At 48.5% G+C, this 15574-nt stretch overlaps 1 protein-coding gene across 1 annotated transcript in view; it reads left to right on the top strand.

The window, feature by feature from the left end:
* Positions 1-7321: 7321 nt before the first annotated feature.
* Positions 7322-15574, top strand: part of LOC133361547 (coxsackievirus and adenovirus receptor-like) — a 17889-nt gene continuing 9636 nt past the window's right edge. Inside the window, exons 1-3 of the mRNA XM_061580473.1 lie at positions 7322-7406; positions 8963-9090; positions 9837-10032. Of these exons, the coding sequence (XP_061436457.1) occupies positions 7328-7406; positions 8963-9090; positions 9837-10032 (403 nt within the window). The 5' untranslated portion in view covers positions 7322-7327. The remainder of the gene's footprint in view (positions 7407-8962; positions 9091-9836; positions 10033-15574) is intronic.

The raw sequence follows: 15574 nt of genomic DNA, 5'->3' as shown, positions 1-15574 counted from the left end.
CCACCACTACCACCACCACCGCCGCTGCTGCTGCTGCTGGTGATTTGCTCGTTTGTTTCGATGTAGTCTCTTTGTTCACCAAAGTTCCTGACACCATTGCAAGCCTCTTCTTGGTTCTTTCGGTAAAGTCACGTAGAAGGGAAGTAATAAAATAATAAAAATAAAACATAATAAAATAAAATAATTCTCACGACGTTTCGGCTGCTTGCGTTGTAGCCGAAACGTCGCGAGAATTATTTTATTTTATTATGTTTTATTTTTATTATTTTATTACTTCCCTTCTACGTGACTTTACCGAAAGAACCAAGAAGATGAATCCCTGCAGTCACGAAAGCTTTGAATCGAAATTTAACCATTGCAAGTGTAGTGACATAAGAAGGGAGGGGCTGCTGTAGGCTCTGGGTTCCCAGGTGGGTCCAGACGCGTAAGCCTCTGGGCGCTAGGCACTGGGTTCCCAGGGGGTCCAGACGCTTTTAAGCCTTTGGGCGCCAGGCGCTGGGTTCCCAGGCGCTTAAGCCTTTTTGGCGCCGCCAACGGGGGGGGGGGGGCTGTGTGTGCTCTGTGGGACGTCTGGTGGCGCACACGGCCCCACCCCTCGTCGGACGAGGCATAAAAGGAGAGCTCCCTGGACGATCGGGGCCCAGTTGTAACTCAAGACCCAAGACCCACGACCAGTCATCTGAAGACCCTGGGATGCTGTGAGAGCCAGCGCTGGGACTCTGGAACTCCCGACGCTACGGCCTTGTGAGGGCGAGTCCAGAGCGTAGCCAGAGTAGAGTATCTAGGCTGTGTAGCTAGGCTGTGTACCTAGGCTGTAACAGAGTATCAGGACTGTTGGAGTGTTGTATTGTAATAAAGAAGTTACCTCTACAAGTGTCTCCGGAACCCGTTACACAAGCATTGAAAATTTGGTCCAACGAGGACTGAATGCTGATGTACCGGCCCGGGTGAGACACTGCCTCACCAACAAGTTGAAGGTACCCCAATGGGTTCTCCATTATCTCGAGTTCTAGCAAATGTTTTCATGGAATTTTTTTAGACGGATGCCATCCATGCATCCACTCTACGTCCGTCCTTGTGGAAGAGCTACGTGGATGACACGTTCGTCATCTGGCCACATGGCCGATCAGCGCCGGGGCAAATTCCTCAACCACATCAACTCCATACACCCCAGCCATCAAATTCACCACGGAGGTGGAAAAGGATGGCAAGCTACCGTTCTTGGATGTTTTCATCGAAAGGAGATCAGATGGTTCAATGGGACACTGTCTACAGGAAAGCCGCCCATACGGATGCATATCTAAAACCTGACTCCCACCACAATCCTTCCCAGAATAATTCCCTCATCAAAACTCTACACCTAGCCAGTGAACTGGAACACGTACACCAAGCTCTCAAGATGAATGGATATTCAGACGACACAATCCGTAAAGCCATCACCCCAAAACCGTTCGGGAAATAACCATCCGGAGGACCCAATCAAAACCATCACCTTGCCATACGTAGCAGAGGTCACCAAAACAATAATAATAATAATAACATGAGCAAACACAAAATTCAATTCTAGATTTGAAGCTTTCGTGACTGCAAGGATTCATATTGTTAGGTTTTTTCGGTAAAGTCACCGTGTAGGTAAAACATCAAAATTAATAAAAATAAAATAAAGATCACGACGTTTCGGAGGCAACACAAGTCTCCGTCATCAGGTGGGACCGTCACAGCTGGATTAGCTGCATCAAGTGAGGCAGGGATTCAAGATGTAATCCCTTAAAAAGCATCTTGAATCATTGCCTCACTTGATGCAGCTAATCCGGCTGTGACTGTCCCACCTGATGACGGAGACTTGTGTTGCCTCCGAAACGTCGTGATCTTTATTTTATTTTTATTAATTTTGATGTTTTACCTACACGGTGACTTTACCGAAAAAACCTAAGAACACAAAATTCAAGTTCGATTTAACACAGCACATAATATTTGTGATCTAATCCAATCTTTGAAGGATTATGATCCCTGCAATCCAATACTCCGGCGTCGACAAACCGAGCTGTGTCTGCGGCAGTCAGTACGGTAGAACCTCTGGTCACGAACGCTTCGGACCGCGACCAAATGGGGTTCCGACCAAAAATTTTTTTTTTAATCTGGTCACGAACACAAAAACTCGGGTGGCGATCAAACACGGCCACGGCCGATTTCCCCCTTCCGCGCCAATTATTTTGTAAGGGCCAAATTTCCTGTCGTTTGTTTACAAACAACAGCGAGCCAGACTATGGGAACCTCATTTGCCAGTAAAAATATGATAATTGGTGTTTTACCCTTCTATCTGGCAACAAAACTGACACCTTTTTACAAGGAGTCATGTTTGCATTGACCACAATACCTGCGGTCATAATACAAACAAAAGACACAACTCTGAAAATGTATGCACTGTCCTTGAATTTGATTGGTCCACACCCGAGACAGCTTTCCTTAGAGCCTAGTCTCACATGGGTTGGACCAGATGACGCCAAAAGGCGCACAAATCAAAGACAACGCACCATCAGAGTATGAGAGCTCGGGGCAAGCATCTACACTATGGGAACCTCATTTGCCAGTAAAAATATGATAATTGGTGTTTTACCCTTCTATCTGGCAACAAAATTGACACCTTTTTACAAGGAGTCATGTTTGCATAGACCACAATACCTGCAGTCATAATGCAAACAAAAGAACATAACTCTGATAATGTATGCACTGTCCTTGAAGTTGATTGGTCCACACCCGAGACAGCTTTCCTTAGAGCCTAGTCTCACATGGTGTTGGACCAGATGACGCCAGATAGAAGGGTAAAAAAACAATTATCAACAGCGAGCCACACGTGTGTGTGGCCGCTTGCTCAGTCAGTCTCAACGACGGTAATTGTTGTTTTTTTCCGGCAGGAGAGGGGGAGGAAGTGGAGGTTTGGCTGACGAAGATGATGACAAAAGGTGGAAACAGACCGCCGAAGGGTGCAGAGAGACACCGCCGGCTTCGGATCTTCATTCCTTGTTCTTTGTGGCGGGGTTCTTTTCTTTAAGGTTTTGCAAAAAAACATAAAAGTACGGACACTCAGAGGGTATCCTGACTGCGCCCAGTACCACAAGACCGAGACAATTTTGGGAAGCCCTGGTGCATCCCTTACCAAACCTCGTTCTTTTCACGAATACCCAATGATGCCCTTGCACTTGATACAATTGGATGTATATTTTGTGTTAATTTTAGAACTTTCGTGACTGCAGGAATTATTATTTGGTTCTTTCGGTTAAGTCACGTCTAAAGATAAAATAACAAATTAAATAATAGCATACTACGACGTTTCGATTGCAACACAAGCAATCATCGTCAGGTATAATGAAATAGCTACATAGAATCTAACCAGAAAACCACAGACAGACATATCAGCAGACAGACATCACCAAGATACACAGAGAGAGAGAGAGTAACACAGGTACAGAGAGGGGTGATCGTCTCTGTGGCGAGGCCTTAAATAGACAGAGGGGGGCGGAGGCAGAGAGAAGGAGGGGGTTAGAGAATAAGCATAACCCGTAAAAACAAAGTTTTTCACTATAAATCCTTTATATGCGTGGCAGCGAACTTAATATAAAGGATTTAAAAATATATTCGCCTGTGGAGGACGCGGGGATCGATCCCGCGACCTTTGGCATGGGAAGCGAGGGCGCTACCAACTGCGCTACTCCGCCACGGCCTGTGGAGGGGTTACGCTCTGAGCTCTTACACTCTGACATTCAGCCAAAGCCAAGAATGAGTTCTTTTGAATATATGTAAAATAATTTTTTTTGCCTAAAAAGTGTAAAATTTTGGGAATTTTTTTTCACGAACAATAATTGTCTGGCACAACGAGTCTGTGTGGAAAATGCCAGCTCGATTGGATCACGGGAAGTGGGTTAAAAAACGACCGAAAGATTTGCACGGTCGTAAGCAAGCAAGCGAACTTAATATAAAGGATTTTAAAAAATAGCATATCAATGAGTGGACGACAAACGTGATGCTGCAAGTGCGATGACACGGCAAGCAATCTATTTTGTGTTGTTTAGGTTGTTTTACGTTCTAATAATATTCAAAAATGTGTGGGGGGTGCGGGGGGGGGGTGGAGACAGCACGGAAACCACCACGAAATCCAGGTGGGATTCTGGAGCGCGATTGTGACGGAGTTACGTGTTGCGTGTCGGGAAGGAGGTTCTAGATTTGAAGCTTTCGTGACTGCAATGATTCATATCCTTAGGTTTTTTCGGTAAAGTCACCGTGTAGGTAAAAACATTAAAAAGTAAAATAAAATAAAAATCACGACGTTTCGGAGGCAACACAAGCATCCGTCTTCAGGTGGAACCGTCACAGCCACGACAGCCGTATCAAGTACATATAGCTGTATCAAATAAATGAGAGATTGCAAGAGCTACCACTCCATTTATATAACCATTATATATCCGTTTATATAACCATTATATAAACGGAGTGGTAGCTCCTGCAATCTCTCATTCACTTGATACGGCTGTCGTGGCTGTGACGGTTCCACCTGAAGACGGAAGCTTGTGTTGCCTCCGAAACGTCGTGATTTTTATTTTATTTTACTTTTTAATGTTTTTACCTATGTGAAAAAAACCTAAGAATACAGAAAGGGCATCTCGCACCCACAGGCACTGCAGCGTGATGCACCCCAGGTTATGAAGAACAGCCGCTAATTTTTAGAGCCTGAAACCTGCATCAGGATTTGCGTCGTGTTCATAGGTACCGTTTGATTATAATTTTTATCGGGGAGGTTGGGGGGGTAGTGGCAGGGGGTTTGTGTAATAATTTCATAAGCATGCACGCGGTGGCATATTTTGCATCGCTCTCTATCAGTGGCGGCTCCTGCAAAATCTCTCAGGGGGGGCAAATGTCTGGATGATTGATAAGGATAAGGTCCACCCATGCAATGGATAAATTAACAGCTTAAGCATGTAAAGGCAACTTCACTTCTTTAATATTAATGAAAAATAAAGTGACTCTTACAATACATCTCCTTGTTTGTTTCTATACTCACTATTATTACAATCCACTCAAGTTTATTTTATTAAAGATTCCACTAGGTGGCGACAAATTATATTGTTAGATGAAACGTGCTTACGTATGATGACGTAAGCACGTTAGGGCGAGCCCTCCCGGAAGCCGTAGAGAATGCATTGCAGCGCCCGCCGTTCGAAAAAAAACATCTTTGAATGTAAGTCTATGGGAACACTCGGGGCGATTCTCAGCCGGAGTGAAATCGCCCAAAAAGAGGCGGTACTCCACAGAACGTGACATGACGCCGATTGGACTATATCCAGAGGCTGCAGTGACGGCTCGCGTCACTCTGTGGTTGAATGACATTGGTGGTGCGTCGCCCAATCGCCCTAATGAAGAAACCGTCCCTGCTCTCTACATGCCCCCCCCCCTCAGCTTTTTTTGACACGGTCGACCACCCCTACTCTTGTCTCTCTCTCCGTCTCGGCATTTTGGGCACCCAACTTTCCTGGCTGCAGTCCCGATCTTTCTCGTGCGCATCTCTGCCGTCTCGTTCGGTCACCGCCACTTCCCCCGCCCCTCCTCCTTGCAGCCCTCTTGACTGTCGCTGTTTCTCCAAGGGGCTCCGCTTGCCCCCCCCCCCCCTATTTGTCTCAGCTCTGTTGCTCTTTTAAATCCTTTATATTAAGTTCACTTGCTTACGACCGTGCAAATATTTCGGTCGTTTTTTAACCCACTTCCCGTGATCCAATCGAGCTGACATTTTGCACACAGACTCGTTGTGACAGACAATTAATGTTCGTGAAAATTTATTTTTCCAAAATTTACACTGTTTAGGGAATTTTTTTTAAATATTTAATTACCAATTGCTTAATACTGGCAGACAATCATCTGACCCATAGGTGGCAGCCATCTCAAGCCAGAGGACGAGAGGACTCTAGCCGCCACGCATATAAAGGATTTAGAGTGAAAAACTTTGTTTCTACGGTTAGTTTTTTTAATCCTTTATATGAAGTTCACTTGCTTGCTTGCGCGCTTACGACCGTACGGGGAGGGTGGGGGGGTGACGTCATCAGGCACACTGCGTGACGCATGCGGGTGACATCACCGATGTGACGTCACTAATGTGACGTCACTAATGTCACCGCTCACTTGCCGTGCAAAATATATCCATTATTGCGCCCCCCCGCCCCCCCAAAAATACAAAAGTCTATTTTTATTCTTTTTGCATTGTGTACAGTCTGGAAGCTATCCACGTGCCAAATGTCAAGTTTGTTGCATGTTGGGAAGTATGCTAAACATCTTCTTGGTTCTTTAGGTAAAGTCACGTAGAAGGGAAGTAATAAAATAATAAAAATAAAACATAATAAAATCAAATAATTCTGAGAATTATTTGATTTTATTAAAATAATAAAAATAAAACATAATAAAATCAAATAATTCTCAGAATTATTTATAAAACATAATAAAATCAAATAATTCTGAGAATTATTTTATTTTATTATGTTGCATTTTTATTATTTTATTACTTCGCTTCTACGTGACTTTACCGAAAGAACCAAGAAGATGAATCCCTGCAGTCACGAAAAAAGCTTTAAATCGAAATATGCTAAACATTTCGGACACATTCACAAATTTCCCTTTTATTTAAAAACATGAATGCAGCGCTCTAGCAAGCATCCACCTGTTGTACACCTTCTTCTTGGTTCTTTCGTTAAAGTCACGTAGAATGGAAGTAATAAAATAATAAAAACAAAACATAATAAAATAATCTTCTTGGTTCTTTCGTTAAAGTCACATAGAATGGAAGTAATAAAATAATAAAAATAAAACATAATAAAATAATTATGTTTTATTTTCATTTTATTACTTCCCTTCTACGTGATGACTTTACCGAAAGAACCAAGAAGATGAATCCCTGCAGTCACGAAAGAAGCTTTAAATCGAACTGTTCTACACCGTGTCCATGTGTAGTAGTGGCACCCCAGCAGTTACCCTGCAATCTGGTCATTCGTACGGGCTCAGGGTACAAGGGTTAAAGGTCGACTCGGTTGCTTTTGACCTTTAACCTTGCCGAGGGAAAGGGGAGGGGCGTTCAGAGCGGAGGGGGTTGGGGGGTGAATCCACCGGAACCCCGCCCCTCGCCCCGTGACGTCACGGCGCGAGGGGCGGGGCTTGTGGGTTGGGGGGTGAATCCACCGGAACCCCGCCCCTCGCCCCGTGACGTCACGGCGCGAGGGGCGGGGCTTGTGGGTGGGGGTGAATCCACCGGAACCCTCGCCCCGTGACGTCACGGCGCGAGACGAGAGCAATGGCGGCCGCGTTGTTGATGTCTCGCTCTGCGCTGCTGTTGTTGTTGTTGCTGTTGTTGATGGAGGTCGCCACGGGCGGTGAGTCGGCGTCTGTCTGGTGACTCGTGACATCTTATTCTTTGTTTTTGTGTGACGTGTTTGTTCCGTTGCCAAGTGCACCTAGCCTGGCACGAGCGCTGTTGGTAACGGTGGTGGGGGGGGGGGCGGTGCGGATCTGTTGTGAGGGGGGTTCGATGTCTCAAAGTGAACCTAGCTGGCACACGAGCTGCTGCGGTGACGGGAGCGGTGGTGCAGTGTTAGCGCCTGGGTATGGGTCTCTGTGTGAGTCTGTGGTCTCTGTGTGAGTCTATGGGTCTCTGTGTGAGTCTGGGTCTCTGTGTGAGTCTGTGGGTCTCTGTGTGAGTCTGTGGGTCTCTGTGAGTCTGTGAGTCTCTGTGTGAGTCCTGTGGGTTCTGTGTGAGTCTATGGGTCTCTGTGTGAGTCTGTGGTCTCTGTGTGAGTCTGTGGGTCTCTGTGTGAGTCTGTGGGTCTCTGTGTGAGTTTGTGGGTCTGTGTGAGTCTGTGGTCTCTGTGTGAGTCTATGGGTCTCTGTGTGAGTGTTGGGTCTCTTGTGAGTCTACGGGTGTCTGTGTAAGTCTGTGGGTCTCTATGTGAGTCTATGGTCTCTGTGTGAGTCTATGGGTCTCTGTGTGAGTCTGTGGGTCTCTGTGTGAGTCTGTGAGTCTCTGTGTGAGTCTGTGGGTCTCTGTGTGAGTCTATGGGTCTCTGTGTGAGTCTGTGGGTCTCTGTGTGAGTCTGTGGGTCTCTGTGTGAGTCTGTGGGTCTCTGTGTGAGTTTGTGGGTCTCTGTGTGAGTCTGTGGGTCTCTGTGTGAGTCTATGGGTCTCTGTGTGAGTGTGTGGGTCTCTGTGTGAGTCTACGGGTGTCTGTGTAAGTCTGTGGGTCTCTATGTGAGTCTATGGGTCTCTGTGTGAGTCTATGGGTCTCTGTGTGAGTATATGGGTCTCTGTGTGAGTCTATGGGTCTCTGTGTGAGTCTATGGGTCTCTGTGTGAGTATATGGGTCACTGTGTGAGTCTGTGGGTCTCTGAGTATATGGGTCACTGTGTGAGTATATGGGTCACTGTGTGAGTATATGGGTCTCTGTGTGAGTCTATGGGTCTCTGTGTGAGTATATGGGTCTCTGTGTGAGTCTGTGGGTATATGTGTGAGTCTGTGTGTCTCTGAGTCTATGGGTCTCTGTGTGAGTCTATGGGTCTCTGTGTGAGTCTGTGGGTCTTTGTGTGAGTCTATGGGTATCTGTGTGAGTCTGTGGGTCTGTGTGAGTCTGTGGGTCTCTGTGTGAGTCTACGGGTCACTGTGTGAGTCTATGCTTCTCTGAGTGAGTCAATGGGTACATGTGTGAGTCTAGGGGTCTCTGTGTGAGTCTGTGGGTCTCTGTGTGAGTTTACGGGTCTCTGTGTGAGTCTACGGGTCTCTGTGTGAGTCTATGCTTCTCTGAGTGAGCCTGTGCGGGTAAATCTACCACAACTCCGACGTGTTTGTGGCGCTAACAGAGAAACACAAAAACATTTACGTGACTCTTGAAGACATTACTTCACAACCGTGTCACCACCACCCCCCCTCCCCTTGGCAGCCGTCTCGTGGGTAGAGAAAGCGGAGGGCGAGACGGTGCTGCTGGGCTGCACCTGGACGGTCGATCCGGCGCCCACTGAACACCTGGACGTGGAGTGGTTCATGCAGATGCCCACCACCAACATCCATGTGAGTGAGAGAGAGACAGAGAACCCATCGCACACGCAGAGAATGTGCTGAGCTGCTTGTGTCACTGCTGGATGAAAGCCGCCGCCACCACCGCCACCACCGCCACCGCTGCCACCGCCACCACCACCACCACCGCCGCCACCGCCACCGCTACCACCGCCGCCACCACCACCACCGCCGCCACCACCGCCGCCACCACCGCCACCACTACCACCACCGCCGCCATCACCGCCACCACCGCCACCGCCATCACCACCATCACCGCCACCACCGCCGCCACCACCACCACCACCACCACCTCTCTCAATCGTGCAGTGCGACCACAACGACAACAACAACAACGACGACCCGTTCCGCACCTTGACGACACAAAGTCTCGCGGCTCCGTCTCCGCGCTGGACGCGTTCTCTCTCTCTCTCTCGGACACGTCGTGCAAATCTTTCGGTCGTTTTTTAACCCACTTCCCGTGATCCAATCGAGCTGACATTTTGCTACACAGACTTGTTGTGCGTGACAATTAATGTTCGTGAAAAATGTATCAAAAATTTTACACTGTTTAGGGAAAACAAATTAAATATGTAATTACCAATTGCTTAATGGTGGCAGACAATCACCTGACCCATAGGTGGCAGCCATCTCAAGCCAGAGGACGAGAGGACTCTAGCCGACGCCACGCATATAAAGGATTTATAGTGAACAACTTTGTGTTTACGGGTTATACTTGTTGTCCGTCCCCCTATCCCCAGTTGGCCACGTACGTCAGGGGCGTGGAGCACGTCTACCCGGAGTACGCGTCCCGCATGCGCTTCGCCCGCAACGTGACGCGGCGGGACGCGTCGCTGGAGATCGTCGGGGTGCAGACGCGAGACTACGGCTTCTACACGTGCAAAGTCAAGTTCGGCGCTTTCATCCAGCAGGTGTCCGTCAAGCTCATCGTGCTGGGTGACGAGCGCACGCACACACACGCACGTACACACGCGCACGCACGCACGTGCACGCACGTACACGTACACGCACGTACACGCACGTACACGCACGCACGTACACGCACGCGCACGCTCGCACGTGCACGCACGCACGTACACGCACGCGCACGCACGCACGTACACGCACGTACGTGCACGCACGTACACGCACGCACACGCACGTACACGCACGCACACACGCGCACGCACGCACACACACGCACGCACGCACACGCACGCACGCGCACGCACGTTCACGCACACGCACACGCACGTACACGCACGTACACGCACGCGCACGCACGCACGCGCACGCACGTTCACGCACACGCACACGCACGTACACGCACGTACACGCACGCACACGCACGCACGCGCACGCACGTACACGCACGTACACGCACGCACACGCACGCACACGCACGCACACGCACGCACGTACACGCACGCACACGCACGCACACGCACGCGCACGCACGTACACGCACGTACACGCACGCACACGCACGCACACGCACGTACACGCACGTACACGCACGTACACGCACGCACGTACACGCACGTACACGTACGCACACGCACGCACGCGCACGCACGTATACGTGCGTGCACGCACGCACGTACACGCACGTACACGTACGCGCGTACACGCACGCACACGCACGCACGTACACGCACGTACACGCACGTACACGCACGTACACGCACGCACGTACACGCACGCGCACGTACGTACACGCACGTACACGCACGCACACGCACGTACACGCACGCACGTACACGCACGTACACGCATGCACGTACACGCACGTACGTACACGCACGTACACGCACGTACACGCACGCACGCACGTACACGCACGTACACGCACGCACGTACACGCACGCACGTACACGCACGTACGTACACGCACGTACACGCACGCACGTACACGCACGCACACGCACGTACACGCACGCACGTACACGTACGCACGCAGACACACGTGCACGCACGCACGTACACGCACGCATGTATACGCACGCACGTACACGTACGCACGCAGACACACGTGCACGCACGTACACGCACGCACGTACACGCACGCACGTACACGTACGCACGCAGACACACGTGCACGCACGTACATGCACGCATGTATACGCACGCACGTACACGTACGCACGCACGCACACGCACCTACACGCACGTACACACGCACGTACACGCACGTACACGCATGTATACGCACGTACACGTACACGCACGTACACGCACGTACACGCACGTACACGCATGTATACGCACGTACACGTACACGCACGTACACGCACGTACACGCACGTACACGCACGTACACGCACGCACACGCACGCACACGCACGTACACGTACGCACGCACGTACACGCACGTACACGCACGCACGTGCACGCACGTACACGCACGTACACGCACGCACGTACACGCACGCACGTGCACGCACGTACACGCACGTACACGTACGCACGCAGACACACGTGCACGCACGCACGTACACGCACGCATGTATACGCACGCACGTACATGTACGCACGCACGCACACGCACGTACACGCACGTACACACGCGCGCGCACGTACACGCACGTACACGCATGTATACGCACGTACACGTACACGCACGTACACGCACGTACACGCACACGCACGCACACGCACGTACACGCACGCACACGCACGTACACGCACGTACACGCACGCACACGCACGCACACGCACGTACACGCACGTACACGCACGCACACGCACGCACACGCACGTACACGCACGTACACGCACACGCACGCACACGCACGTACACGCACGTACACTCACGCACACTCACGCACACGCACGTACACTCACGCACACGCACGCACACGCACGTACACGCACGTACACTCACGCACACGCACACTCACGTACACGCACGCACACGCACGCACACGCACGTACACGCACGTACACGCACGCACACGCACGCACACTCACGTACACGCACGCACACTCACGCACACGCACGCACACTCACGTACACGCACGTACACGCACGTACACGCACGTACACGCACGCACACGCACGCGCACGCACGCACACTCACGCACACGCACGTACACGCACGTACACGCACGTACACGCACGCACACGCACGCACACGCACGTACACGCACATACACGCACGCACACTCACGCACACGCACGCACACTCACATACACGCACGCACACGCACGCACACTCACGCACACGCACGTACACGCACGTACACGCACGTACACGCACATACACGCACGCACACTCACGCACACGCACGCACACTCACATACACGCACGCACACGCACGCACACGCACGTACACGCACGCACACTCACGCACACTCACGCACACGCACGCACACGCACGCACACGCACGTGTGGGTCTCTGTGAGTGTCTCTGTGGGTCTCTGCGGGTCTCTGTGGGTCTCTGTGGGTCTCTGTGAGTGTCTCTGTGGGTCTCTGTGAGTGTCTCTGTGAGTGTCTCTGTGGGTCTCTGTGGGTCTCTGTGAGTGTCTCTGTGCCTGCGGGTCTCTGCGGTTCTCTGTGGGTCTCTGTGGGTCTCTGTGAGTGTCTCTGTGCCTGTGGGTCTCTGTGGTTCTCTTTGGGTCTCTGTGGGTCTCTGTGCCTGCGGGTCTATGTGGGTCTCTGTGAGTGTCTCTGTGGGTCTCTGTGAGTGTCTCTGTGGGTCTCTGCGGCTCTCTGTGGGTCTCTGTGGGTCTCTGTGAGTGTCTCTGTGGGTCTCTGTGGGTCTCTGCGGGTCTATGTGGGTCTCTGTGAGTGTCTCTGTGGGTCTCTGTGGGTCTCTGTGGGTCTCTGTGGGTCTCTGCGGGTCTCTGGGTCTGGGTGTTGTGGGTCTCTGCGAATTGTACGTTGAACTTCTTTCGTACCGTAGCGCACAGAGCGCGTCGAACTCGGATTGTAAATGTTGTGGCTTTGCTCTCCAACACACCGGTTAGTGCTGTACTAGTACACTACACTATACACTACACTATACACTACACTATACACTACACTATACACTACTACACACTACACTATACACTACACTATACAATACTATACACTACACTATACACTACTACACACTACACTATACACTACACTATACACTACTATACACTACACTATACACTACTATACACTACACTATACACTACTATACACTATACTATACACTACACTACTATACACTATACACTACACTATACACTACTATACACTACACTATACACTACACTACTATACACTATACACTACACTATACACTACTATACACTACACTATACACTACACTACTATACACTACACTACTATACACTACACTATACACTACACTATACACTACACTATACACTACTGTACACTACACTATACACTGCACTATACACTACTATGCCACTACACTATACACTACACTATACACTACATTATACACTACTATGCCACTACACTACTATACACTACACTATACACTACACTATACACTACTATACACTACACTACTATACACTACTATACACACTACACTATACACTAGACTATACACTACACTATACACTACTATACACTATACACTACACTATACACTACACTATACACTACACTATACACTACACTACTATACACTACACTATACACTACTATACACTATACACTACACTACACACTACACTATACACTACACACTATACACTACACTATACACTACACTATACACTACACACTACACTATACACTACACTATACACTACACTATACACTACACTATACACTACTATGCCACTACACTATACACTACTATACACACTACACTATACACTATACACTACACTATACACTACTATACACTACACTATACACTACACTATACACTACTATACACTACTATACACTACACTATACACTACACTATACACTACTATACACTACACTATATACTACTATACACTACACTATACACTACACTATACACTACTATACACTACACTATACACTACACTATACACTACTATACACTACACTATACACTACACTATACACTACACTCTACACTACACTATACACTACACTATACACTACACTATACACTACTATGCCACTACACTACTATACACTACACTATACACTACACTATACACTACACTATACACTAGTGCTGTACTAGTACACTACACTATACACTACACTATACACCACACTATACACTACTATACACTACACTATACACTACACTACTGTATACTACACTACTATACACTACACTATACACTACACTATACACTACACTATACACTACTATACACTACACTATACACTGCACTACACACTACACTACACTACACACTACACTATACACTACACTATACACTACTACACACTACACTACACTATACACTACTATACACTACACTATACACTACACTATACACTACACACTACACTATACACTACACTATACACTACACTATACACTCCACTATACACTACACTATACACTACACTATACAATACTATACACTACACTATACACTACACTATACACTACACTACACACTACACTACACACTACACTATACACTACACTACACACTACACTATACACTACACTATACACTACACTATACACTGCACTACACTACACACTACACTATACACTACACTATACACTACACTATACACTACACACTACTACACACTACACTATACACTACACTACACACTATACACTACACACTACACTATACACTACACTATACACTACACACTACACTATACACTACACACTAGTGCTGTGCTAGTGACGAATTGTCACGTTGTGTTTACGTGACAACCCTCACTAGTTGGCCGTGCCGGGTGGTGGAGGGTTTTAATATTTACGCGATCTCACCTAAAAACCTCTTACGGATGATATCGGTCGCGAAAGCCTCCTACTACGTACGTGTTGAACTGATATTTTACTGGTAGGAGCGAAGTGAACCAGCCTACAATAGATTGTATCGTCCGTCCGTCTGTCCGTCCGTGTAGCAACATCGCCCCCTACTGCAAACACTTGGCATGACCCTACAAAAACCTTTAGACTCAGTGAGGCTTTCCTGGCTAAACAAGTGTAACATTCCCTTATAATTCCCTGAGATAGTTTTTAATTAAAACATTTCAATTAAAAATTAACTCACAGCGGCCTAAAGCCTACAGCTCGGCCTAAAGCCTAGACTAGTCCTCAAACTCTCCCTTCGTATCGTACCCCCGCGTGTGTGAAAGGGAGTTAATGTTTAACAATGTTACATTCCCTCATGTTTTTAAATAGAAACATTTAAATCTAAAGCTTTTACATAAATAATTAAAACATTTAAATTAAAAATTAACTCACAGCGGCCTAAAGCCTACAGCTAGGCCTGAAGCCTAGAACTAGGCCTCAAACTCTCCCTTCGTATCGTCCGATTAGGTGTAGCAACATCGCCCCCTACTGCAAACACTTGGCAGGACC

This window comes from Lethenteron reissneri, unplaced genomic scaffold (genome assembly GCF_015708825.2).
Source record: "Lethenteron reissneri isolate LAM-NWPU_2019-01 unplaced genomic scaffold, ASM1570882v1 scaffold_1133, whole genome shotgun sequence".
Taxonomy (NCBI): Eukaryota; Metazoa; Chordata; class Hyperoartia; order Petromyzontiformes; family Petromyzontidae; genus Lethenteron; species Lethenteron reissneri.
Note: the sequence above shows the minus strand (reverse complement) of the source record. Positions and strands in the feature narration are given on the sequence as shown.